At 31.8% G+C, this 25,557-nt stretch overlaps 2 protein-coding genes across 2 annotated transcripts in view; both read right to left on the reverse strand.

Annotated features, from left to right (window-relative positions):
* The window catches only part of Nup133 (nuclear pore complex protein Nup133), a 38,922-nt gene extending 26,296 nt beyond the window's left edge, over nt 1-12,626 (reverse strand). Inside the window, exons 1-10 of the mRNA XM_014418130.3 lie at nt 12,313-12,626; nt 12,157-12,225; nt 11,840-11,949; nt 10,175-10,377; nt 7,551-7,658; nt 6,652-6,855; nt 5,907-6,074; nt 4,846-4,954; nt 679-855; nt 434-593 (exon numbers count right to left, since the gene is read on the reverse strand). Of these exons, the coding sequence (XP_014273616.1) occupies nt 434-593; nt 679-855; nt 4,846-4,954; nt 5,907-6,074; nt 6,652-6,855; nt 7,551-7,658; nt 10,175-10,377; nt 11,840-11,949; nt 12,157-12,215 (1,298 nt within the window). The 5' untranslated portion in view covers nt 12,216-12,225; nt 12,313-12,626. The remainder of the gene's footprint in view (nt 1-433; nt 594-678; nt 856-4,845; nt 4,955-5,906; nt 6,075-6,651; nt 6,856-7,550; nt 7,659-10,174; nt 10,378-11,839; nt 11,950-12,156; nt 12,226-12,312) is intronic.
* A 6,296-nt stretch (nt 12,627-18,922) lies between these two features.
* Nucleotides 18,923-25,557, reverse strand: part of yellow-c (L-dopachrome tautomerase yellow-c) — a 52,655-nt gene continuing 46,020 nt past the window's right edge. Inside the window, exons 2-3 of the mRNA XM_014418122.2 lie at nt 22,154-22,419; nt 18,923-20,141 (exon numbers count right to left, since the gene is read on the reverse strand). Of these exons, the coding sequence (XP_014273608.1) occupies nt 19,186-20,141; nt 22,154-22,418 (1,221 nt within the window). The 5' untranslated portion in view covers nt 22,419 and the 3' untranslated portion in view covers nt 18,923-19,185. The remainder of the gene's footprint in view (nt 20,142-22,153; nt 22,420-25,557) is intronic.

Genomic DNA, 25,557 nt, shown 5'->3' on the forward strand with positions numbered 1-25,557 from the left:
ATTCTCTACTTTTTTTTATTCTTTATTATTTTTGTGTTCACCATCTTTACAGGTCCTCCGTTATTTATTTTTCAGCTCACCGAACCAGTGAACGATTTTTTAGGGGGAAGAGGTAAGTTGGTTCATTTAAGAAAAGCCCCTCGCCCCAACAAAATTAATAAGTATAATATTAGAAAACCATACAATTGATTAGGGGTGGTTGCACTAATGCACTAATTGTAATTTCCTAAAGCAAATGCAAAGAGAAAAGGCATATTTGCGATTCCCAAGAACTAAACAACCTGTTTAGGAATGTAAGATCACCAGGCTCAATAATTTGATAAAAGACGAAAAGAGTTACCCAGCATGGGATAGTAATGATATTCACCACATTAAATCAATAATACATACAAAAGAAAGGATCATAGAAGAATTTAATATTATCAATACGCACGTATTTAAAACATCAATGCTTGAAGTATTTACTGGTGTGATAGAAACAAATCCAAATGTGGCCGAGAAAAATATAGGAGTCCTTTTATACATTATACCTCCAAGTACAATGCCACCTGGTAAATCAAGCGGTTCTCCTTCTATTTCCTCTCCTCCAGACACTAAAAAAAAAAAAGTTTAACGTTATTACACTTAAAATGCTCACAGGAAAAAGAAAATATACTTTAATTCAGTTAGAATATGTACATGGTATTGCATAAATTATATGTTTGCTGAAAACAAGAGCAGTAGCAGGCAGAAGAACAAAATGTAGAGAAGAAAGATCACCAGATACATTTTCAAGAAAATTTACATTGTTTCTGGCAATGATGCTTAACCTCATAGCACAGGTAGGAGGATTTATATCATTACCATCCAGTTCAACTAAAACAAATAAAATACATAATTAGAAAAATTAAAATAACAAAGAAAGTCCAAATAATCATAGCTGAAAGAAAGAAAACATTATTAGATGTACAAATGCTTATAGGAGGCAGTAACCGAAAGGAAAGTATCATTCAGAAGTCATCAGTTTTCCCAAAATATTGAGAAAAAAAGGAAGCTGATTTTTCAGATGTTAGGTGAGATTTTAGTTTATAATTGGATGAATCTAGAACCAAATCTAAAGAAAATAAAAAAAATTATAAATTTGATTGCCTCCAATATGATCTAAATCAAATTACCACCCTCCCACAAACCAATGCTGTAAAACGTACACATTATATTATACATTCAAGGATGATAAAAACCAAACACTTATATTTATTTTATTATTGTCTATCATAACAAAGTATAAAGATGAATAGAGGACAAAAAATGTAAACAACATTATTGTTATTTACCTTTGGAAAGTTTTATTCATATTTTCACAGTTTTGATTAAAAATAAATTAAATTAGATCAATTTTGTTCCTTCCCTGAGCTAACTTACTAATTTTTTTTTTTTAATGAAAAAATAATTCAATTCTCTTATTCTTTTAATTCAAAAAGATCTCATCCGGAAAGATAAGATGCTTTGGCGAATGAGCTAGGTAGGATTCGATACATAGCCCAAGTCTTAAGTAAACCACACTGCACTATTGATAATTTAGTGGTTCAGAGCCACTGAAAGTTTCAATTGAAGAATAGTAAACAATCAACCATGATAAACAATGACTACAGACAATAGTTATAGTGCACTGTAGATTCACCATTTAATAGCCTCTGAAATCAAGTCAGACAAATCTCCCTTGGACACTTGAATAATAAGGAATGGTTCACTTCATAGTTCAGTGGTACTTATACGACTAGACCTGTTTGAGGAGAAAACATGAAAAACATGGTCACAGACAGCCTTTTCAGAAACAACCAGTTATGGTATGGTGTTGAATCAATGTCCATGTCTGTACTAAGCTAAATATCATACAGGATGAATGTTGAACTGCCTTAACACTTTATCGACCCCTAGCCTATTAATCGACTTTTCAATTGCCAATGCTTATTGACTACTAGCTAATAGACATTGTAAATTTATTGATTGAATGCCTTTTTGGAATATTTGGTTAAAGAATTAAATAGATATCACTATCAAGTAATCAATAAATATAAAAATATCTTAAGGACGAAGAAATGGATGGATACTATGGTGCCAGAATTACTCTAATGGAACAAGTAAAAAAAACTTTTATAATGATGATGATATACCCGCAAATTCAAACAGAATTGTAAATGTTCAGCCAGTTATAAATTATTTAAAGAATATATTTATTGATGAATATAAACATTGTTAACTATTATCATGGCAGGGAAGTCTATCATTCAGAACCTACAATCCCACAAAAATTGTAAAATACGCCATACTTGTGAGAACAGTCTGTGAAGCTCACACAGGATAAATTTGTAATTTTAAAGTGTATGCTTTTCAAGGAATGAAATTTGAAAAAATAATTCTAGAAGTTATTGATCCTTATAAAAATATTTGGCATCACATTTTTCAGGACAATTATTATAACAGTATCTATATGGCTGATGTGGCTGGTGACCTTGAATATATTTTTATGAATATTGGCTTATAAGGTCCTTTATTATATAAAATAAAGTATAACTGTCTATAAAATTACATTCCTATGAAACAAAAGGAATAAGTACAACACAATGAATAGCGAGAATTTAGCTAGACTAGGAGCAAATGCATGTACGACTAAGCCGGTACTTACTGAGTGACAGCCTCAACCACGATTAGTCGATAAAGTGTTAAGGTAAATTGAAGTTTTTTGGACCTTGTGGACCCATTTGCTCCATTTATTGGACACAATTTTGTGTTACTGCATGATAATCATCAATCACATGTAGCTTGAGTTGTTACCCACTACTTCCTGTAATTCATACTCATACTCCTAACCAATTCATAATGGTTGGTACCCTCCTAGGATAACCATATAAAATCAGCCAGCACATTCTTTTCACATGAATCAGAAATAAAAAATTATAGGATATATGACAACCACAGCCATATCAAAGACAATCAGTCATGGCTCAAGGTAGAATCGAAGTCCATGCCAATACCCTAGAACAATTGTAGGATATGATAAAGAGATCCATTCGACAACATATTCTACCTTCAATAAATGTTGAAATGCCTAAAATTGCTTTTATTGAAGAATGGGATTCTGTTCCGTGAGATGAAATTCAGTTGCTTATTTACTCCATGGCCTAGGAGATTCAAGGGCATTTTTTAAATTTTATTTGTGTTTGAATGTATAATATGAATACCTTTACAGTGATGTGTGTGTTTACATACATATAGATTAACAGAGAAAAAATGCTATCAAAAGCATATATAATTATATAAACATCAGATTCATAAAAAATTATCAACTTGGAGATAGATGAATAAGGATTAATAAACAGTGCATGAACAGTCTTTATCATAATTTGATATCCTTCCTTTGTTTATAAAAAAATATAGAAAATTTAAGTACTGTTTGAAAATTAAAATATTGAAGATGACACTGTGATATGTTTAATGTGTCATGTGTCTATTTGTGTATTGTAATATCCTCTTTTATGAGTAAATAGTTATCTTTATATATAAATGATTTTAGTTATGCTTTTATTTTATGTATCAACGTTAAATATTGTTCATTTGTTTTGTTGAACCAAAAAGTAAGCTAACCAATTTTCATTGTCTATAATAAATGCGTTATTCAAAACAAAGCCAAGATGGCGGTATGTCCCCCAAAAAATCCGTTGAATAGCGGCCTTATTGAGGAGATTCAAATATTTCAAAAATTTTATTTAAGTTATCATAATTGTAGTTACAGCAAATTTAAGAAAAAATAGAAGTTAAGAATAAGTATCAAAGAAAATTATTCATAAAGGAAATCATAAGAAAAAACTGAAAACCGTAGTGCTACAATCGATGTTGAGAATGATCTCCTAGAGAAGGGGAAGGAAGAAAACTTGGTTTTTGAGGATTTGTTGCTTAGGCGCGGACAGAGAATAATATTTCCTGGATGCAGGAGGTCCTCATCATCTTTTGTCTAACTCAAGGGTAGACATTTTGAAAAAGAGGACATCAAAGAGGCACCCAATAAGAATAAGGGACTCTTTGTTTTGGATCGCCAGTGAATGAGATGAGTGAAAACTTGTAGAGGACAAATGCTTTGTTAACAGCCAGTGTTTGTTTGCTGAAAGATTGTTTACAGCAAGTGTTAGTTTGTTGAGAAAGAAGACAAAGAAAACCTTCCATCATCAAAAGAAGATTGTATAAATTGGTTAGTGTTGTACAAAATAGAATTTAAGCATATTTATAAAGGTAGTTAATAAACAAGTTGACTGTTCTGATTGCCTAGAAACCCGTCCTGAGATTAAGAGTCTCAAATGATATAAAATTTAAATAAAATTCTACTATCTATTTAATATTAAAGCCTGTAATTTGAACCCAAGCTACTCTTAAGATATGAAAATAAAGTTAAAACTATTAAAAATTTCTATTATTTTTTATAAATAATTTTTGAATATTACAGTATGCAACACCATTTTCTAAACTTATTATGATAAAATTTCCCTGATTTCCTTTGTTCCTTTTTAAAATTTACTGTTTTTTTCAAATCCACCAGACACCCTATATATGGTACAGTGAAAATGGAAAATGAATGACTAACATGTTAGTCATTTAATATATAAAGAACTTTAAATTAAACTGAAGTTAACTTAGGCTTTGACCAATTGATACTTAAGAAACAAGCTTTTTACTGGTGATATACCTTTTGTTTTTAATGCAAAATAAAAAAAATACATACATCAAACAATATGAACTATTCAGAGATTTTTATACTAAAATTAAATTTATATGATTTAAGACAAATATATTAAGCTGAGCTTTAATACAAACCAATAACATAAAATCTAGGATCATCAGATGCTGCTAAACAAATAATACAATCAGCTTCAGAAGGTCTTATATCAGTAATTTGTATTTCATTCTCTGGATTATCTCGTATCTAAAAAATAAAATAAAAATAGAAGTTATTATCAAGAACAATGAAAATAAATAAATTATTATAGACATTTTAAAAAGGAAACATTTATTTTTAAAGAAAAATTGAAAATGAAAAAAAAAAATTCATTATATATACATATATGTGTGTGTATTTAAAAAAACAAACTAAAATCTGCACCACTATAACCCTTGAAGGGTCAGGGGTTCAGTACTTTGTAAGGAAGTACTGTTACTAGACCAATGGTTGTGCAAGGAGGTGATTTGGTCAGAATCATCCTCGACCGCTAGATTTTTACCCAATTAAGGGTACCTAATTTAAGAGGCTGGGGGAGAGGGAGCTCCAGAACCCACAGGAGTTGACTCACGGCTACCGTGTAACAGAACAAATTTCTTCCCAGCCGGATATATATATAAATGACAACGGAAATAACCGTGTCCACCCCATGGGATGGAATGATATATTACTGCATGCATTCTTAAACATATTGATAGATTGTTAGTGAAGTTGTCATCAATAAATCATATAACTTGTTACAGTAATGTTAGGTGCCTTCCACACCAAAAAAAAAAACAAAAAAAAACTCAGGACTTCTGAAAAGACATTAATATACTTTCTTTATGTTTACCCTAACAGATCCATAAAGCTTTCTGTATGCTGACATGCACAGATGCAGGGGATGAAATGCACTTCCAAGAAACCGAAGCATATAGTGGAGGCTCATAAAATTATCTATTTTAAAGTGTAAAAGTATCTATATCTCTTTCAATGTTGCCTCAACTAAGAGAATTTCCACAGTTTACACAGAATAGTTTTACTGATGCTAAAGGAAAATATTTACCTCAATATACAGAAGAACATCATCAAAATATTTAATAATTATTATCATCATCTTAAAACATAACTTTTAATATATTCATAGTTTAATTATGGAAATAAAAACTAAAAATCTCACCTGGTACGGGAATGCTTGGCGAACCATTTGTTCAATGTTAGTTTCATATATCAGAGCTGAAACCATGTTTACTATTTCTACTGTCCACGACTGTAATGTGAAACCAGCCAAAAGGAAAATGTGCCAATATGTATCTATCCTTTGGCAGGTCAAAACTTTTACACTTTGCTAGAGGGAAAAAATTAGATATTCAATAAAAATGCTAATACATCATTGTTACTTAACAGGGAAAGGTAAAAAAAGATAATTTTTGTGATTGAAATAACTTAAATGTAAGATCAGCTGAGGAGTTCAATACTGATTCAAGAGGTTTGGGGGATGTAACAATGTAAGAAGATAGAGTGGTAACAACCACATATGAGGTAAATATGGAAGGAAAGGAGACCGAAGGAAGGACCAAGAAAGATATGGGAGGAAGGAGACAAGAGGGATATAAACTAAAAGCAAAAAAGAGAGGTAATCCAGGAAATGAATGATTGAATCAAACTCAACAAGCAGGCAATAAGCATGAGAGAATGGATTAAGAAGAAAAAATGAAAAAAAATAAAATAAAAAGCCTTTTTTTATAATCATAAACACTTGTATTTGATTTACTAGGGTTTTTTATTTAATCATCAAAAAAGGTTGAGCTAGTTGTTAAATTTAGACTATCCATAAAATAAACCAAATAAACAAAAAATAAAGTAATAGGCTATTTCAATCAAACGATCAAATCTATATTGTAAAATAAAAATTACATACATACCGTTTCTAATCTCTGAGGTTGTGAGCCAAAGAGCAATGAGCTAACTGTCTTACCAATCGAGTTAAGCCAACCATAAGCTGGAGTGATTCTTTTAATTTCAACTGTTGGTGAATCATTACCAAGTTTAGGTAAGATTACAATCATAGAGCCTGATGTTGTTACTGCTAAGCAGCCAAGAGGAGGAATGTAATGAACAGCACAAACCTATAATAAATAATAAACTAATAAATATATATTTAATATCTCAGAAATTAGCACCATGTCAATATATAGTGCTAATATCTCAAGATTTATAACCCCAGTCCAATCGTGGTCTCAGCCATGAGCATAAATATATATATATATATATATATAAGTTACGGACTGTCAGCTGACAGGTCCATATCAGCTGATCGAGAATAGCTGACCGATTGTATATATATATAGACGGACAGGCTCCGCAAATAGATTAGTATTTTACAGCAGTTCAAGCGAGTTAGATCTTTTTCCTTCTTCTCTTTTTTGACATTGTGCTTTCGCCAATACTTAACTTATATATATACACATACATTTTTAAAAATAAATCAGTCCCACAAGACGTGAGAGGGCTTTATGTATTATTTGGAAACACTATTCCAACCACAGTGCTTCAGACACCTAAATTATCTTCTGTCTTGTCTATAGTTATCTTACAGCAGACCTAGGAAGTTTCTGTGAACCAACGTTCTCATTTCAACAGAGACCTATAATTTTTTGTAAATGAAAAATTTATTATGTAAAACTGGGATTTAAAAAATGTCCATTCAGTTTAGGAATCTAGTTCTCTACACGTGATGTACCTCGCTCTTTTTATATTAAAAGAAGTTTAATTACTTAAATATGTTTTTATAAAAAAAAAGAAGAGAAAAATAAAAAAGTACCTCCTCTCCTCCTAAATGTGCATCTACATCAATCCATGTTGTGTGGTGACCAAGTACTACCCAATATCTTACAATTCCTTCTGGAGAAACTGCTATACAAGAAGGAGACTAAAAAAAAAATAAATAATGCATTACAAACTCTTATATCATATTTACTATACTTATCACCGACTTATTACAAATTCTCTATAGCATTGGACTGTTTCTTAAAAAGTAGTGCTCTCTAATAATAATGCTAATAAAATCAACAATTTATTTTTCTTGAGGAATTTAATGATTCATATATTTTACCAAGAGGAAATTCACAAACTTGTTGATCATTAGAGTAAAAGTGCATTATTGAATAGATTATAGTAAGTCAATAAATATAAATTTGAAATCACTCTTGCATAATTAATTTTACCTATAAAGCTAACATTTCATTAGATTCAAACTGATACTGTGGAAGTAATTTAAGACTGGGATTCAGCTTTAGTTTAAGATAGATTATTAAGAAAATTTAGGGCTAAACAATTATTGAGTAGGACAACTAGTAGATGTCAAAAACACATGTTATAGCAGTATTGACCAAAAATAGAATTCTAGAGTTTCAAAGAATCATCCAACACAGGGTTGGTAATAGATCTAATTAAATAAGAAAAAATATTTATTACTTATCAGTTAAATATTAATCTACTTTTATATAAATTTTTATTATAATGGGTTTTTGAGAAAAGTGGAACCAGCCAAAGGGGACAAAAATCCTTTAAGAATAATTAAATAGTTCAGACTTTATGATCATTCATCTGGAAAAATATTTACAAAAAGCATAATATTTAAATTACAATTTCATTGTAGTAATTGATGTTATTGTCACACATACTGTTTACATTGATACAGTTGTTTGATTATTAAGTTCATGAAGGAGTAGGTGTTGTTTAATAGGAAGAATAGAGGATTGGTGAAAAAAATGGGAAGAGAATTTAAGGAGGTTGTACAAATTTGCTGAAGGAAGTGGTTCAATAAGAAGGCATATATAAATCAATTAAGATCTAGTATTTAAGGAATGGATAGATAAAGGTAGAGTGAGTTTATCGAGAATGAAGGCAGCTTTTTGGTTTTAAGGACTTAGAAAAGAAAAACACCAAGGAGGTAATGCCTTCAGAAACAAGAAGATAGAGCCATCTCAACTCCATTTTCCAACATGAGAGTGTCTAGGAAACCCAAAGATAAATCTTATGGAGCGATACAAGGGTCTCTTTAGTCTCATGTCTAGCCAAACAGATATAGTCCTCCACAGACCAAGGAACCATAGTTGAAGTAGGGGGAGATGGGAAAGGATACTGGAAACCGATGTACTTTGAGGAAAGAAATCACAGAATCCTAGGCATTGTTAATTATACCTATAAATACAAATATAGGCCATTATTTTTAATCACTTCAACATATCTATTTGCCAGAAGTTATATTTTTGTTGGTAATACCTGTTCTTGAAGAGTTAAGCTATCAGAAAATGCAACAAGAACCAGAAAATACCATAGCCCAATGGTGAAACATAGACATAGGAATGTAAGGAGAGAGGGGCAAGATGCTTACACTCTCCATTTCTCAGAATTATTCCTTGAATAAATGTGAATGATGAGAAGGAACTTTCTAAAAATATTGTCTTGTTCAAATGTCGATTTCATCTGATTGGCCAAAGTAGGGTACTTATCTTTAAAACACTCTTTCATACATTATTTACAATAAGGCTCAACATCAGAAAAGAAAAACACCAAGGAACAAGCTCTTAGTATTATAGACTCTTATAAATCCACCAAATAAAAAACATAATGTTTGTTCCAAATCAATCTAGTTGAACCTCTGTTTGAGCTTGCCTAGCGGTACCCATTGTCTTCAGTTGATTTTATTTTTTAAAATATCCATTTTTAAACTTTCTTTACAATTACAATCCAAATCCATAATTTTTTGAATTCTGAAGCAAACTTTTACAGATATCAACTCATCATAAACTTGTGGAGCTGACAAGCCTCTGATCTGGGTCATATATTCCAGACATCAAGCTCTTTAAAACAATGGCTTATTGTAGCATTTGAAATCTTCATTTTAAACAATAATCCTTGAATGGACTCAAACAGATGCTGGCTGAGACTCGAATAATTCAGCATCATAAACCTCTGAAGGACAACCTTGTCTGCGCTTATTTGGAAAAATGTTATTCCTATATTTGAACCAAAACAGTGTCATGTTACAATGCGCCACGTTTCACAGCTCGAACCACCTCAGTAGCTGCCTTACCACTTGGTCTTCTTTTCCAATAAAACCTAAGAAGACTACGAATAACAATTTTTTCTTTCAATATTTTCTGTGAAGTTTATAAAACAGAATGGAAAGGAAGAGACAGTTGGTAAACATAATTAAATAAAAGATTAATCAAAATAAATAACAGTATATGCATTTCTACATTACAGTTGAAATGAAGATTTTAATAGCAACAAAGAATTAATGCACAAATATGTTGTAATGATCTAGTGAAAAAATATTAAGATCACTTAAATTATGATTGGACTCTGAAGTTGATAAATTTTGACTTTAAAAAAGTCAAAATTTATCAACTAAAGAACATGTCAATTAAGGCAACTTACTTTTTGGTTGGGACCTGCAAAAATGTACACAAGATTTGCATTATGAGCTAAGTCACTGGATGGTAACAGCATATCTCTAGCCATAACCGGCAAAGTTGTATCAGTAAATGAGGGGATATGCCAAACAAGCAATCTTCGTCCAAAAACATACCAAGCCCAAGCAATATCTGGATTTATATTGACAGAGGCATTATCTTTGGCACCTGAAACATAAGCTATTTTTAAAAACATGTGAAATACTACCAATAATATAGCGATATGTAAATTGTATACAAATATGCAAGAAATTTATACACATATTTGCCATGATATAGTAATAATAATCAAATTAATATTAAGAGGTGACCCAAACACAGTATTTTTAATGAAGTGAGGTGCGATTCCATAACAACAACCTTGACTGTGGGCTCAATGAGATTCAAACAGTCACTAAGTTTTCAAAAAGCTGTAACTATCATCATTAGTGACGATAGACTAGAACAATGGTACACAACCCATAAAAGTCTATACACTAAGCCGGAAATTGAACCATGTACTGCCCAACCCAACTCCCGACCTCGGGTAAAGGGGGGGTCACCTACGGAATTGAAAATTAGGTTGTTTAAAAGGGCATTTTGAGTTACTTCTATTGTACATTTACCAGTTAAAATTTTTAAATGGTATGTATCATACTGTGAGCCACAATAGTTATTATTATAATAGATAGTAAAATCAAAACGAGACTATTATTATCCTAAAATGACAGCAGTACTAATTCAGTCTATGGAGAAAAAAATGATAAGCATCAAACTCCAGCAGGTCAGTTGATAGAATTAAACGGACTAGATAAAGTACAGGTGAGAGCTAGTACAATAAGATCTCCAGCAATGGTCCAATATGAGAGCCAACTGCCAACTACCTAGAGATTAAAGCAAGTTAATAAAAATGCTATAGAAAGAAAGAAAAAAAGAAAGTGTTAAGCAAATAAGTAGTATAGTTGCTCAAGAAGTATAGACTAAAAGGTTCAGCATTCACCACCAGAAACTTCAAAGATATTTTTTTTTCAGTAAAATATATTATTTTTATTGTAATTAATCCAATATTTATAAAATTTAAACTTTTATGTTTATTTCAAACTATCTAAAAAAAATAATTAAATTTATATAAAAAATCAGCAATAAATTTATGAATATCTATTTCAATGTATATATGTACAAATATTACTACTACTTTTATTTATTTTTTGTATAGTTATTTGAATGAATCAGCTTAATTATTACTGAACAATTAAGATTTTAATAATTTGATAGTACAATACATTCTCATCATGAAACAAGCACGATTTCATGATAATGATAATGATAATAATGATAACATTTTATTTATATGATTGTTGAAATATTTTAATTTTGAGAGGAACTATTCTTTTTGATAACAGTAGACTTGAGAGGTCTACGCAGAACTAATTTTTAATATTCTTTACATCCTTAGTTTTTCTATTTTTAACCAAAAATTTATTTTTTAAATACACAATTAGTAGTTAAAAGTGTAAAAGAGTTGAAAAAAATTTTCTAGGTAATTACAATGTTGAAGTAGTTTTAATTACCTATTAAGATATTTAGAGAGCATTACAAAGAATAAAATTAACTTTCAACTTAAAAAGTATAAAGAAATATGATAACAAACCAGGTGTGTAATTTAATGATTCTGCAACTAAAACTGGCATTTGTGAACCATACAGCTCAACAACATGATGATATGTACTGTATAAGATATTTTTTGATACTCCAGGTCTTCTGCAATATAATACCAGAAATTAATAACATATGACTAACAGATTAATTAAAAAAAATTCAAATTGATTCAAAACAAATATATTGACATATCTGACCACTATTTTATCATTTTCAGTGAACCAATAAATTAACTATGACCAAAAAAATAACTTCTATTTCAGATTTTATAGTTTTAAGAAAGTATAAAAATAAAAAATCATTACTTACACTCTTGAATGAATAGCCCGCTGGGCCACAGGCATGGTTTGTGTTGAAGAGGTCGACATTTTAAAATATCTGATTGAAAAAAAAAATAATAATGAAAATAAATATAAAAAACCAAACTGGGTAAATCAAAATCCAACAATTTGATATATGAACAACCTGCAAATATATAGGTTGGTGAATAATAGTTATTCTGTCGTTTATAAAATTAACAGAAATATACACACAAAAAAATAAACAAATAAAGTAACTACAAATGTTTTACAGGAACAACTGAAATGTTTAACACTTAAAAACAAAAAAAACCAACACTATCATTAGGTATACTATAAGATTTAAAAAAGGGCATTGCAAATAACTGTATCAATCCTAATTTAACTAGTCGTGATATATACAGACATTAAATCCGAAAAAACTTGGTAACACCGTTTTTTAAAGTGAACCGCTCAAATTACTTGCTATAACCTTCTTCAAACACAGAAAGCAAAGAGGTGGGGCATGTTAAAAAGAGAGAAGTAGGCGAAATTACAGTAAGTTTCTTAATTTATATTCTAGTTAATTTCCCGTGAGAATTTCCAGTAACATGAATTAAAATGGGAAATTGAAAACTTTTGACAAACACCTAAAATCCATTTAAAATATAATTTAAATAAAATAAATCGATTCTTTATTTATGTTTGTTCAGCCCAATCATATCTACTAGTCCCAAATGTTTAATTTATCAGTGAAAATTATCCACATGAATCAATTGATAAAGTGTAAACATATTAAACAAAAAATAAGATACAATTAATATCTTTCAGAGATACATTTGTTTTTAAATATATGATGTAAGCTATTGATGATTTATGTGTTGTTGACCGTAGATTCAATAATAGGATAGAGGTGCGGTCAGTGGAGCAATAAACACATTTACGTGAAACTTTTTTCACGTTCCTTTCAGGCTTTCATCATGATGGGTTGGGTGTGATTATTTCGCGATGAGTTAAATAAGTTATTAATATTTTTTTTAAGTTAGAAAAAATAATACTTGAAACGTGGTGAAAGGTTATACTTGAAACGTGTTCGAGACAGTGTTACCACAGATCCATAAATAAATTATCCAACACCCTCCCTATTGGCGGATTCCTTGGCACTTGATACATTCGCTAAACTTGCCCACATCAAGCGCCTTTGTTCACGCTCCATAGCATCAACCCACGACTGATTATCCTGACGAAGTAACGCATCATCATAGGACATCGGATCTGACAGGTCGGACCGTGTTGAGAAAGCTGAATAAGTTACAAAATCATCCACGGTAGCTGGTGGTCGTCTGCTTCTCTCAGGTTTGGTCAATGCTGGTTGTCGTGTTGATGTCAAAACGGTCGTTGGTGGAACAATGTCCGGGTCATAATCTTGGTTGCAGCTGGTTTCTGTAGATGTGGAGGAATATTCAATGCTTGATACAGTGTTGTGACGATCGCTGTCAGACTGTATGTCTCTTTCCGAAGAATCATCATCAGCCGATGGCTGTGATTCTGTTGTGTCGTCGAAGCAAGAATTGGAATTTTCCACAACAATTTCCTCTTCCAAATTGGATTCGTTCAGAAGTGCATAGAAGTTTTTATCGGTACCTTCGGAAGTGTTTTCTAGTAATGAACTGTTCTACTGATTTTCGGAGAATGTTACATCTCTTGATACGAAGGTAATTTTCTTCTGAGTGTCATACAACCTGTACCCTTTTATGTCTTGACAATATCCTACAAATATACAAGGCGTAGATTAGGGACTGAGTTTAGTTTGCTTCGGTGTAGGAATGTGAGCATATACCTTACAGCCAAAAATTCGAAGATGTTGAAGAGCAGGTTTCTTAACTGTCCACACTTGTTCTTGAGTTGTAACAACAGACCTGTACGGTGACCTGTTCAAAAAACAACACAGTTTACAGCTTCCGCCCAAAAAACGGTTGGGAGTCCTGACTCTATCAGTAGACATCATGCACGATCTAACAGAGAACGGTTAAGGAGCTCAGCCTCTCCATTTTGCTGTGGCGAGTAAGGAAAGGTCTGATATACAATCCCGACGACTTCAAAAACTCACTTAATTTTTTATTCCAGTACTCTCCCCCATTGTCAGTACGTAGAATTTTAATTTTGCTGTCAGACTGATTTTCAACAAATGATTTGAAAATTTTGAAATAATCGGTGACTTGATTCTTTGATTTCAACGTGCAAATATCACAGGAAATGTTAGGTTTTTCACTAGAAATGTTGAAAGCATTAGAAATAGTACCCAACTTACAAAGGCTGCTGTAGTTCAAATGCGCCATGCGCTGATACCACTGTTTCATCTTACATTTAGTTGACAATGCAAACTTAGAACTAGCAGGAACGTCTAATTTAAATAAACTATTTACCAAACTAGCAGAGGCAATTAGTTGTCTCTGGCAATTGAATATTTTTGCTCCCTTTCTATTAAACACCACGCAATGTCTTTTACTGACAAATTGACTCACTGATAGCAGGTTTACCTCTAGTTCTGGAACATAATATACATTATTTGCATTTATTTTTAAGGGATTATTACCTGAAATCTTCACTGGTAATGAAATATTGCCGACGGTATCTGACGTCATTCTCTTATTGTTAGCGGCAGTAATAGATGTTTTTTCAGCCTTTCTCGGATTTTTCAACATTTCAGGGCTTCTACAGTGGTGACAAGACGCACCACTGTCTAGAAAAAATTCAGAATTATCATAGGATCGTGTAGAAAATGCTGCAAACAGCGTCGTATCGGATTGTTTCCTCAGCTCCTCTTACCAGTTCCAGGTGAAGGACAGTGCTTGGCGATGTGTCCGTAACCGTTACACTGAAAAAAGCGAGGACCTTTAAAAGGCTTTTTATCGGCTTTGCCTTGCTCATATTTTTTGAATTTCTGAATTCCCTTACACTGAACGGAACCTCCTTTAGAACTATGACCGTACAAAGCGGAATTTGAATTGTCACAATTATTATTTTCTATGCTTGATTTTACAACAGAAAGGTCTTGCAATAGTTTTGTTTTAACCGAATCGGCGGTTACTGCCGTGCCCGAACTCTCAATGCCCATAATCATGGTTTCAAAACGGCTTGGTATACCGTCAAGAAGGATTGTTCCAACCCATTCATCACTCACTGTAAGACTAATTGGCGTTAACTTATGCGCGGTTGTAATTATCCGGTTCACATGTTCTTCTACCGAAGTACAGTATTCTAGTTTTGTAGTTATAAGAATACGGACAAGTCCAACTCGTCTTGTCAATCCATCGTTCTTAATAGCTTTCGATAGCTTTTCCCATGCTTGTATGGCGGTAGTCGTATTTTGAATGTGAACATAATTCACCGGTTCAACCAATAAGATTAACTTGGAACGACATTTCGTGTCTTTCTTATTGTCGGGATCCGTTTTGTTGATATACATTCCCACAGCTCCAAATCGTCTAGGCCTGCACTGCGAATTTCCGCGTGTCGAAATTTTCTCGTCCCTTTAGACGTTCAACCGGCAGCGACTGGTGCTGAGACATGGCGGATTTACGAAACGAAAATATAACTATTTGGACGAAACTCACGAATTTACGGTCACTAGGCCCATAACCTGTTGAATCTAAGATTCTATAGTTTAGGGCAAAAGATAACACAGGTCATAGAGTTATGACAATATTTATTGAACACAGTAACAACACGCAACGGAACAATAGAAGAGACCAACTCCTATATACAATGTGTAAGGTTATACATGAAACGTGGTCGAGAGAGTGTTACCACAGATCCACAAATTAATTATCTAACAAAAACTCCTCTGGAAGCCAATAATATTCCTTACTTTGGAAAGCCTTTTTTTCCGGGAAAGTGGTTTCGTAGGGCTGCCCTGAATACATTAACCAGTTCACTGTACTGCTACTGCATTCAATGTAGCGAACCATCCACTATAAAAAATGGGTAGCGAAACCCTAGGCAGGACCTCTTGGGTGGTTTGGAAAGCTGCCTAAATATCTTTTAGATCAATAACATTAACAATAAAATACTTACGGTAACAGTTATCAATGAGTAATTAAGTGATTAAGAATCACCTAGTTTAACTATTCTATCTCACTTATAGATAATGTTAAATCAGTTGTAATCGAGTTGTTGCAGATTAGAATCAATTTGAGGGGTTTTTAGAAATCTTCCATTGAATTCATGTTGTCTAACGAATGGCCTGAATTGAAATTCTACACACCCATACACATAGTATGAGACATTGTTACCAGTTTACTTAAACTATTTCAATGAGAATAATACCAAGCTAATGTTAAAGATCGTCATGTATTACAATGAAATAATAAGTTTAATAAATGTTTAACCAGCCGTTTTCGAGAAAATCGATTCTATTATGTGGCATTTCTGATGGGTTGAATTAACAAAAAAGTGGTAACATTTCAGGCACACACATGCTATACTCTGAATACGTAATTTCAGTTTCGTACAATTTTTCGATTTTTAGCTATGCTGTTCACACTTACATGGACACAGACCATTTTGCAGGACTTGGTTATTTGGACTCAGGGGACCTAAAAATGTGTATTTCTGAGAAAAAACACCAACCGTTCATTTTTGAGTTCATGAACTCGACTTTAGTAGTTTGCCTTTTAATAACTATCTTACCTCGGTGTGTAAAAGTAAGCATGTACATTTTGAGTCCATGGAATCACCAAGTTGTTTGAACAGACGGTGTTTTTAATGTTATCGATTTAATATAGTTAACGATAGACACTACCTGCTTTAACATGTACTTTATATTTGTTAGTATGGTTTTACTGATCAAATATTCCCTATGTAAAAAGGTATGCGTGGATATGAAGTTAGGATTGCTACTTTAACGAGGTTACATTACAGAATCCTTTCTTTCATAGAGCCCAACCATTGAAGGGGCCATATCTGTACTAAGTCCCACACAGAAATCCTACGATTAGTTCAATTGTTCGAAATATGAAGTAGTGTAGTTAAATATATTTTGCCCTGTTGCAAGTTGACGGTGTTCTTAGCAGCATATAAATTATTATTTCATATCTATTAACACAGCGAAGAAATACAATTAATTGAGCTTTACCACTAATGTCAGTGGACTCATCTATTTATAAAGGATAGTTTCTACTGCACAAAAGTTTTTTAATGTCAACTGACTTATCTAAAATCTTCCTTTTTATTATATTATCTGAATAAGGAATTTTTAGTTTCTCTGTGCCAGTACCGAATATAACTTTTACAATCTCTAAACACGGTGTTAAAATAAGAAATTCCGCTATAGTATGTGGTAAGCATAATCAATTCCGATACTTTATATTTAGCTAGTTGTTCTTTATCGCAAATCACAGCAGCCTTTGAAAGTGCGATGCTTGTTTTTCTAATTGTCTATTAAAATATTGTTTTTCTTAAAAAAATAGTTATGGCGAATGAAGTTTCCTCTATCTTAAGTCACTTAAGTTCTTGACCTCTTCTATTTCTTCTAATGCACATTTAACTTTCGAATTTCTAATAGGAAGAGGTATTTTCATTGGAGGGCTCTGATAGAAAATCTCATTTTAAAACAAATTTATACCAGTGTTGTCTTTCCGATCCGACGTGTTCTGAAGGCGTAAATCGCCAAAACCGCAAAAAAAAATGTTTACGGTTTTTGACATTTTGCATGCAAAAGGTGCAGAAAATAGAACAAAATCTTTTGGGAATTTGATTTCTATGAATGCATCATAATTGAGGCGTCATCACCATGGCACCTCAGTCTCCAGCACAATCCGTAAACAGTTGTTACCGATTTAGGCGACTTACGCCTTCAGTACCTCTTTATGGCTCAGTAGTTAAAAATATTGTATGATAATTTTCTTTTAAAATATCTTTTTCCATTGAAAATGTCTAAATTAAATAGATTAAAGAAGTTCTTTGGGATCCTTCATTACTTAGTAACGACTCAGAAGAGAAGTACAAGTTATATGTAAACCTCAAATTTTCGCCGCGCGTCAGAGTTAAAAAACAGCAATAAACAATAAAATTAAACCAAATACTTATGTCAATGGCAATTTGCGGCCATCTCAGAAATATAAAATAAGCTTACGTCATCATACAAACACCTGAGTTACATCAGATGGATACGATGTTCATATAGTTCGAATATTTAATTTTTTTTTACATCAGATTTAGCTCTAAAATCATGTTCTACGCCTAAATAACGTATACTAATTGATCCACATTTTAGTACTATTCAGACAATTTCCGGAGGAGTTTGAAGATAACCAGCTTAATTACCGACTTTCCCACTGGCCGTCGTGAAGTGAGACAGTTACCTCTTTATCCTTCTAGAAGGAGAATTAGTTGTTTTCTGCTAAGAATGATGACCTTGTAAATACTGTATTTATTTCTCGATTTTCTATTTTTTCATTGTCAAAACTTATCATTGCGTGGCTTGAATAGTGGTATTGTGGTGTTTGAGGTATTCCATAGATTATATTGTAGACTGGGTTTAATTTGTAACAACTCTAATAGCTTCAGGAAAGTCTGTAGGACGACCTCAGTAAAGATAGTAACCCCAGTCTATGGTACTATCTTTGGAATACGTCCAATTCTAAATATAACTCGTCAGATATGCCTCTATTCAAGCAAAGCAGCTATATATAACCGCAATGTTATATGTAATAAACTTGTTTAATAAATAAATAACATGATGACTTTAACATAAAAAAGGAATGGAAGATACAATTGGATAATTAATCAAACTCTTATCCTCTGTACATGTTTATTTTATTTTACAAAACTGCTAATAGCACTTTAAGAAAATAAAACAAAGAACATTCGAATGATTATATTGAAAGACCTGTAAGAGGAATATTGAAAAGTAGTAGAAAAATAAGTTATTAAACATTCCACTACAGAGTATGATTCACAGAAGTATAATATTATTACTAAATGATGTTATAAATACTTTATTGTAACATCATGTCATATCTTATACAATACAGAACAATAATTTATCTCATTAATTCTAATTATCACAAACAGTTCCTTTGATGACTTCAGCAACTGGTGCTTTAAATACCCTAAAGTTGATATTATCATAATTCAGTTTCCTATAAATAAATTCTGGCAATCTGTCCGTTAAGACCCAAAGATTACTGTCTCGATCAACTTTCAGATCGTTGGGGAATACCATAGTTTCCTTGTCCGAAACAACTAAAGTATTAGTATCCACTGAATAATCATTTGGAAACTTCTTAGAATTCCAACAGCCGACTCCGTTCTTATTAACTTGAGTGTAAAACATCACACCACTTTTTTCGTCAATAAATGATGTAGTTGCTTGGGAATTAGGTCCCCTCGAACCTAACAGTTTGAATTCATGGTAACTTTCTGAAGCAGCAGTTTTATTCTGAACTACATCAGTAGAAACTGTAAACTCATTTATGCTAGAAAGCGGGTGGAAATACATTGTTCTATAACCGTTTTCTTTTAAAGGTGACAATGCAATACCAAAAAGACCATCGGTCCATTGAAAGTTGACTCCAGAAATGTTATAGTCACCATACAGAGGATCGAAATGGAAATAGTGGTGATTTATCCTATAGCTGTCATTTTCTTTGAAATTATAAACTACTAAGCAATAACTACCCAAATCTGGCAGATAAGCGAAGGCTTCATCGCATTTGTCTGGGGAAACGTCAACAACTATATTGGCAAAAAATGAATCGTCTTTTATGTCAGAAGGTTTCAAGTGATATTCTCTAATCAACTCGTCAGTCGTCAGGTTGAAAATCATGATTTTTGGTGGAGATAGTACTTTAGCATTTTCTACGATGTTGATCAGTCCTGAATCTATGACCCAAAGTCTGTCGCATTCATCAGCCCTGACCCGGAATGTGTTTCCTATAGTATAATTCTTTTCTTCAGTGACATTATTGGTTGCCCAATTTGGATATGGATGAAGTAAAGGAGATTCGCCATCTGAAACAAAACACATTGTAAATACAAACTTCATTCTTCATGCGATGAATAATTAAATATCAAAGGCTATAAAATATTTTAGTTGACATCGATAAATTATAAAAAATCTTACTAATACTAACCAAATCATGATAGTTTTATTCAGACTAATACATAACAATATTAAAGGCAAATGGAAAAACATAGGCCGTTAAAAAGCAGTAACAAAAGTTTTGGAGCAAATTGGAGAGGAAAGTTAATTTATTTTTGTTTATTTAGGAAGATTTACTACTGTATAAAAATATATGCAACAGGCAAATGTGAAATGAGTTATAAATTGGCATCATAAAGACATGTGAAGAATCTATCCATTGACAGAACTCCAATAACATTTACAGAATAGAAAATCTCAAGGTCAGGTTAGTAACAAGTGGGTTTGGAAGTATTGGTATCTGATTCAGTCCAAATCGGTAACATATAAAACATTGAGGTCCTAATGGATGATTTGATTTGTAACAGTAATTAAGGAGAATCAAGGATTTTTTATTGTAAGGATTGGATACGTGAGGAATTCGATGGTTTAGTCGATAGTCTTCACAAAATATCGATATATTTCCTACATCAGCGTAGCTGACCCTTCTGTCAAAAAAATATTAAATAAAATATGTCTATAAAGGAAGGGTGTGGTCGATATAAAAAAAAAAAACCTAAACAACCTTGTTGAAAATACCTGAGAAATATGTATATATATATATGTGAATTTTTCATTTCACTGTTAGGGTTTTTTCTTTATTGGTTTTTGAATGTAATGTGTATTAATGTTGAATTGATGTGTAAATAAATTTTATAGCTTTCGGTCATTATTAATTTAAATTTTATTTTCTTTCTTCTTTTTTTTTAATGATATATTGACCTAGTAATTTGAAATATTCCAAAACTGTATGTAATATATATCATGACATTAACATCTCACGGGTCAGGATCGACGTCCTCTAACCTTCAAATCGTAAGAACACTTCTTCCTCTTTCTCTAACTGTACATTCCTCCTTTATTTTCTTAGAAAGTTTTTCCTAATAAATGTGATGGATACCATCCATTTATTGTTTTGTTAATACAAAACCTTGCAAGTCCCTAGGTACATTTTATTTTTTTTGTTCGCCCTGAATTTCAATAAATGTTTTATTGAACACTCCTTAGTCTGCTGGCGTATCTCAGGGTAGTAACCTTGGTCCTATACTTTATACAGTTTTTACAGCTTCCATCCTAACACTATCCTCACCACATATGGTGATGACACATGTATATTATCAGAGATGATGACTCTTCCGTTGTATTCCAAAAACCTTTAATCCCACATCAACACCCTTAAAGAATGGTGTCTAAACTGGGGGATTAGAATAAATTTTAATAAATCTCAACAAATCACATTTACCCTTCGTTATGAACTTATGACTAACTGGCCCACAGTATTCTTTAATAACACCCCACATATTCCTGTCGAACAGATCGTTAGCTAGGACTAAATCTGGACAAACGACTGACTTGAAATCCTAACAAGCCTGAAAATACAGGAAATTCCACGTCGATTTCGACTTTTACAGCACTTATTAGGCAAACGGTCTAAACTTCCGACTAATTATAAAAAAACTCCTTTATATGACTATAATAAGGCCTATCAGAACTTACGGAGTTGGGCCTCCACTAAAACTCGGTTCTTGGAACACATTGGCAAGTAACCTTGGCACGTCTAATAATTTTTGACAACAAAAGTTTGATTGAAAACGATCATCCCACGTCCGTAACTATGAATGCATTCATCATTTAACAATATGATTGTTGCCCTGTGACTTATGAATTTGGTGAAACATCGACAGGTTAGCTAAGTGATTTTCTTGGACTTAAGTGACTTGAAGTTTTAATTATTTTTTATTTTAAAACCTAATAATAATAAAATTTACCATAATATAAATTATGTACTATAACATTCCAATAATCGAATTTTATTGAACCTGATCAACAATTAATTTGTTACCTGTAAGTTTGACGAAGTTGAGAGAGGAAGGTACCCCAGTCTTCCACCTTGGGACGGTGATGAATACTTTGTCTTTCCAAATCTCGATACCCAGGGGCATATTGTTCTCTTTTTTATATTCTCCGGATGCTATTGATGCACTTCTTGTTTGTTCATCAGGGTAGGCGAAGTCAATATGATTCCACTTGAAGACTTCCTTAAGTTTATCATTCTTAGCCTCGATGAGGACTAATAATGATATGAGTGTAAGACCAGCTCGCCACATCCTGCAACGATTGTTATAATTAGTTGATAATAACGATAATAATATATATACTGTTTTGGGGGATGAGAATATAGGTTATTAACAAAAAATCAAATGTACAAAATTTCAATTCATGTTATTACTAACCTAATAAATTCATAAGACATAATGAAAAACACTAAACATAAATAGACAAAATACAAAATAGAAATAGCAGACGGACTACCTGCTAGAAAGAACGGTTGGAAAAACCAAAACAAACCCAACCGACATTTCAACCCTATTCAGTTCTCAAACCTCGAGTTAGTTGTATCAATGTAGAACAAACCGTAATAGACACTAACTAATGTTTTAATTGTAATAGTTATTACTCTTGAATTATACTATGTAAATTTAGTTTTTTTAATAATTAGTTATTCTAATACAACAAACAAACTGTTTGTTCTAAAAAAATTTTTTTTGTTTATTGTTGGGCATGACTATGCAAACAATGAAGTTGCTAAACGTCGCCTAAATATTGTTGTATCATTGACTAATTTTTAAGGCTCACAAAAAATATATATACACAACAGTCAAGAAAAACATTATCAATATACTTATTTTCATTTACTCATGTTTTCAATGTTTGTTATCTTTTTGTATAAATTCTTACTATTTCAATATCATGAGAGAGAAATATTAATAAATAAATTTTGCCAGTGGGAATCTTGTGCGAAGAAGCGTAAAAACTGCTAAATTGCAAATATCTGGCAACCCAAAAAAAAAAAAATACCTCAAATTTCTCAGAATCTTTACTTTTCATAATAATTCACAAACTAATACTAATAACTTTAAAGTTTGTATTTAAAACATTTTCACTGGTATGTACAATTCTGCTTCTAACCCCTGCTATAACTTATACGCTGGAGTTCATTCGAGGGCGCTAAACAGGCCAAACTGTGCACACTCAAGATAAATCGAGCGGCATTGTATTTTAAGCCATAATTGTTAACACTCGAATATAATCGAGAATAAAATATAACAATGTAATAATAAAATAAATAACAATGATTTATTCACCGTAGTAATCTTCTATATATAGCTTTAACTTATGTTTACATAGGAAGGGTATTATGACCGAATCCAAAATTAAAATTTTGATTTTTTATTTTTAAAATTTTTTTTCAAAGATAATGTTTTAAATTGTGTTTTTTTATATAGAAAAAAATTTTTGGCCGGTTTTTAAAAAAAAAAAATCAGTGCGTTAAGGGGTTAAAAAAAGTATTAGAGCTTGTACTTTTTAATTTATATAATTTAATTTATGGACTAATACTATTAGCTTCCAATATGAAACAGGGCCTAGGTGTTATGGAAAAAGTTATTGAGATTTTTCGCAAAAAAACTCACTTGCCTCAAATATTGTCTACTCCTTCGTGAACCATTGCTTGCTTTATGATTATATATATACTTACTAAAAAACTTGATATTCATTTTATTATTTCATTGAACTTAATTCATTACAATTTGACTTTATGTTTTTACTTTTACATCATAACTGTATGGTTAAGTAAGAAAAAAATCTTTAATTTGAATTTTTTTGTTCTAAATTCTTCATTATGCGACGATAGAAAGAGAAAGATTCGTTCGTTCAAACAATTTAGGCGTATATACCATATATATAAATATAATATAATATTTCGGATGGAAGCCACTAATGAATGCGATGACAACACTGTAATCTTCAGCGACTCCCAAACCGTAATACAAAAATTAACAATACGCAGGATCACCCACGGAAGAAAAGTGCAGACACATGGCTGCTATCATGAAGAAAAGAGGAATGGTCATAACTCTGCAGTGGATACCAAGCTATGTTGGTATAAATGGTAATGAACAAGCAGACAAGTTGGCTAAGCTCGGTTGTGCAGAGAACCAGCCTGTTCAACCACTTTCCTACAGAACAGTATAATCAATGATAAGTTCTTATTATAAGGACAGGAAAAGTGCTAGATACAAAGTTCAAGCGGAAGGAAAGAAGTGGGAGAGCCTACTGCATGAGGATAAACATAAGGGTAATCTTAGCAGAGATGAAGGAGTGGCTAGTTTTCACCTAGTAACAGGACATGATCTGCTCCAAAAACACCTCCATCGAATTGGCATCGTAGATTCACGGAAATGTCCTCTATACAACATGGGAGACATCTTTTAACTTGTATTGGTCTAGAAGATATTCAGAAGGATACGGACTAACTAAGAAGAAGAGTAAAATTGTATTGGGCTGCGAGAGGGAAAATGGCGTAATAGCCCACTTCCTGTGGTGTAGAAAAAAACAAAACAATTTAGGCCGAAACTTCGCCACTCAAAAGGTGTATTACCTTATTGTATGTTATGTGACAATGGTTTAATATTAAAAAAAAGAAAGAAAAAATTGCAACAATATTTAAGAAGTAATTAATTATTCAGTGTAATAAAATTGTTACAACAGCAATCATAAAGATTATTATTGTCGATTTATAATATAGTAGTGTTAACGATTAGAGGATAGAAGGGACCATTTCCTTGAATCATGTCAAACCCCGTCCAGCAAACTTGTTTTCAACTAGTGCTTAAGTGGTGAAAGCTAAAATGGTAGCTCTTATTGCAATATTTCAGTTTTGAAAAATAAATAAATTCTAACTCTTTGAGGATTTTTTCATTTAGAATTAAAAGTGAAATTCCATTAATATGGTACATATGTCGTTAACATAATCAAAATTTTCTTTGGAACATTCTAATACTAAAAAATAATTTAAATATTTGATATATATCTATAAATGTTGGAGTCCAAAAAGGGCAAACAACTTTTTTTTTTAAATATATAGTTCAATACATACATATTTTTTATGTTTTATTTACATAAATTTTCATGCAATGAATGAAAATTTATAGGCGTAAAATATTAAGTAACTGAAGCCAGGCGTGGAACTTAGTCGAGCAGAAAACTCCTTCATCATTTAAACACGGAGCTCCGGAAAATTTCAGATTTCAAACCCTATTGGCTCATTTTTCTATTACAACTACTTAAATAAATATTTAAGATTGATTCTACATCAAAATAAATAATATTTCCATATTTATTATTACTAATATGCTTTATAAAATATACAGAGGAAAGAAACAATTATTATGTTCATTACAGTAT

Source organism: Halyomorpha halys, unplaced genomic scaffold, assembly GCF_000696795.3.
Source record: "Halyomorpha halys isolate HHAL.00 unplaced genomic scaffold, Hhal_1.1 Scaffold179.1, whole genome shotgun sequence".
Lineage (NCBI taxonomy): Eukaryota > Metazoa > Arthropoda > Insecta > Hemiptera > Pentatomidae > Halyomorpha > Halyomorpha halys.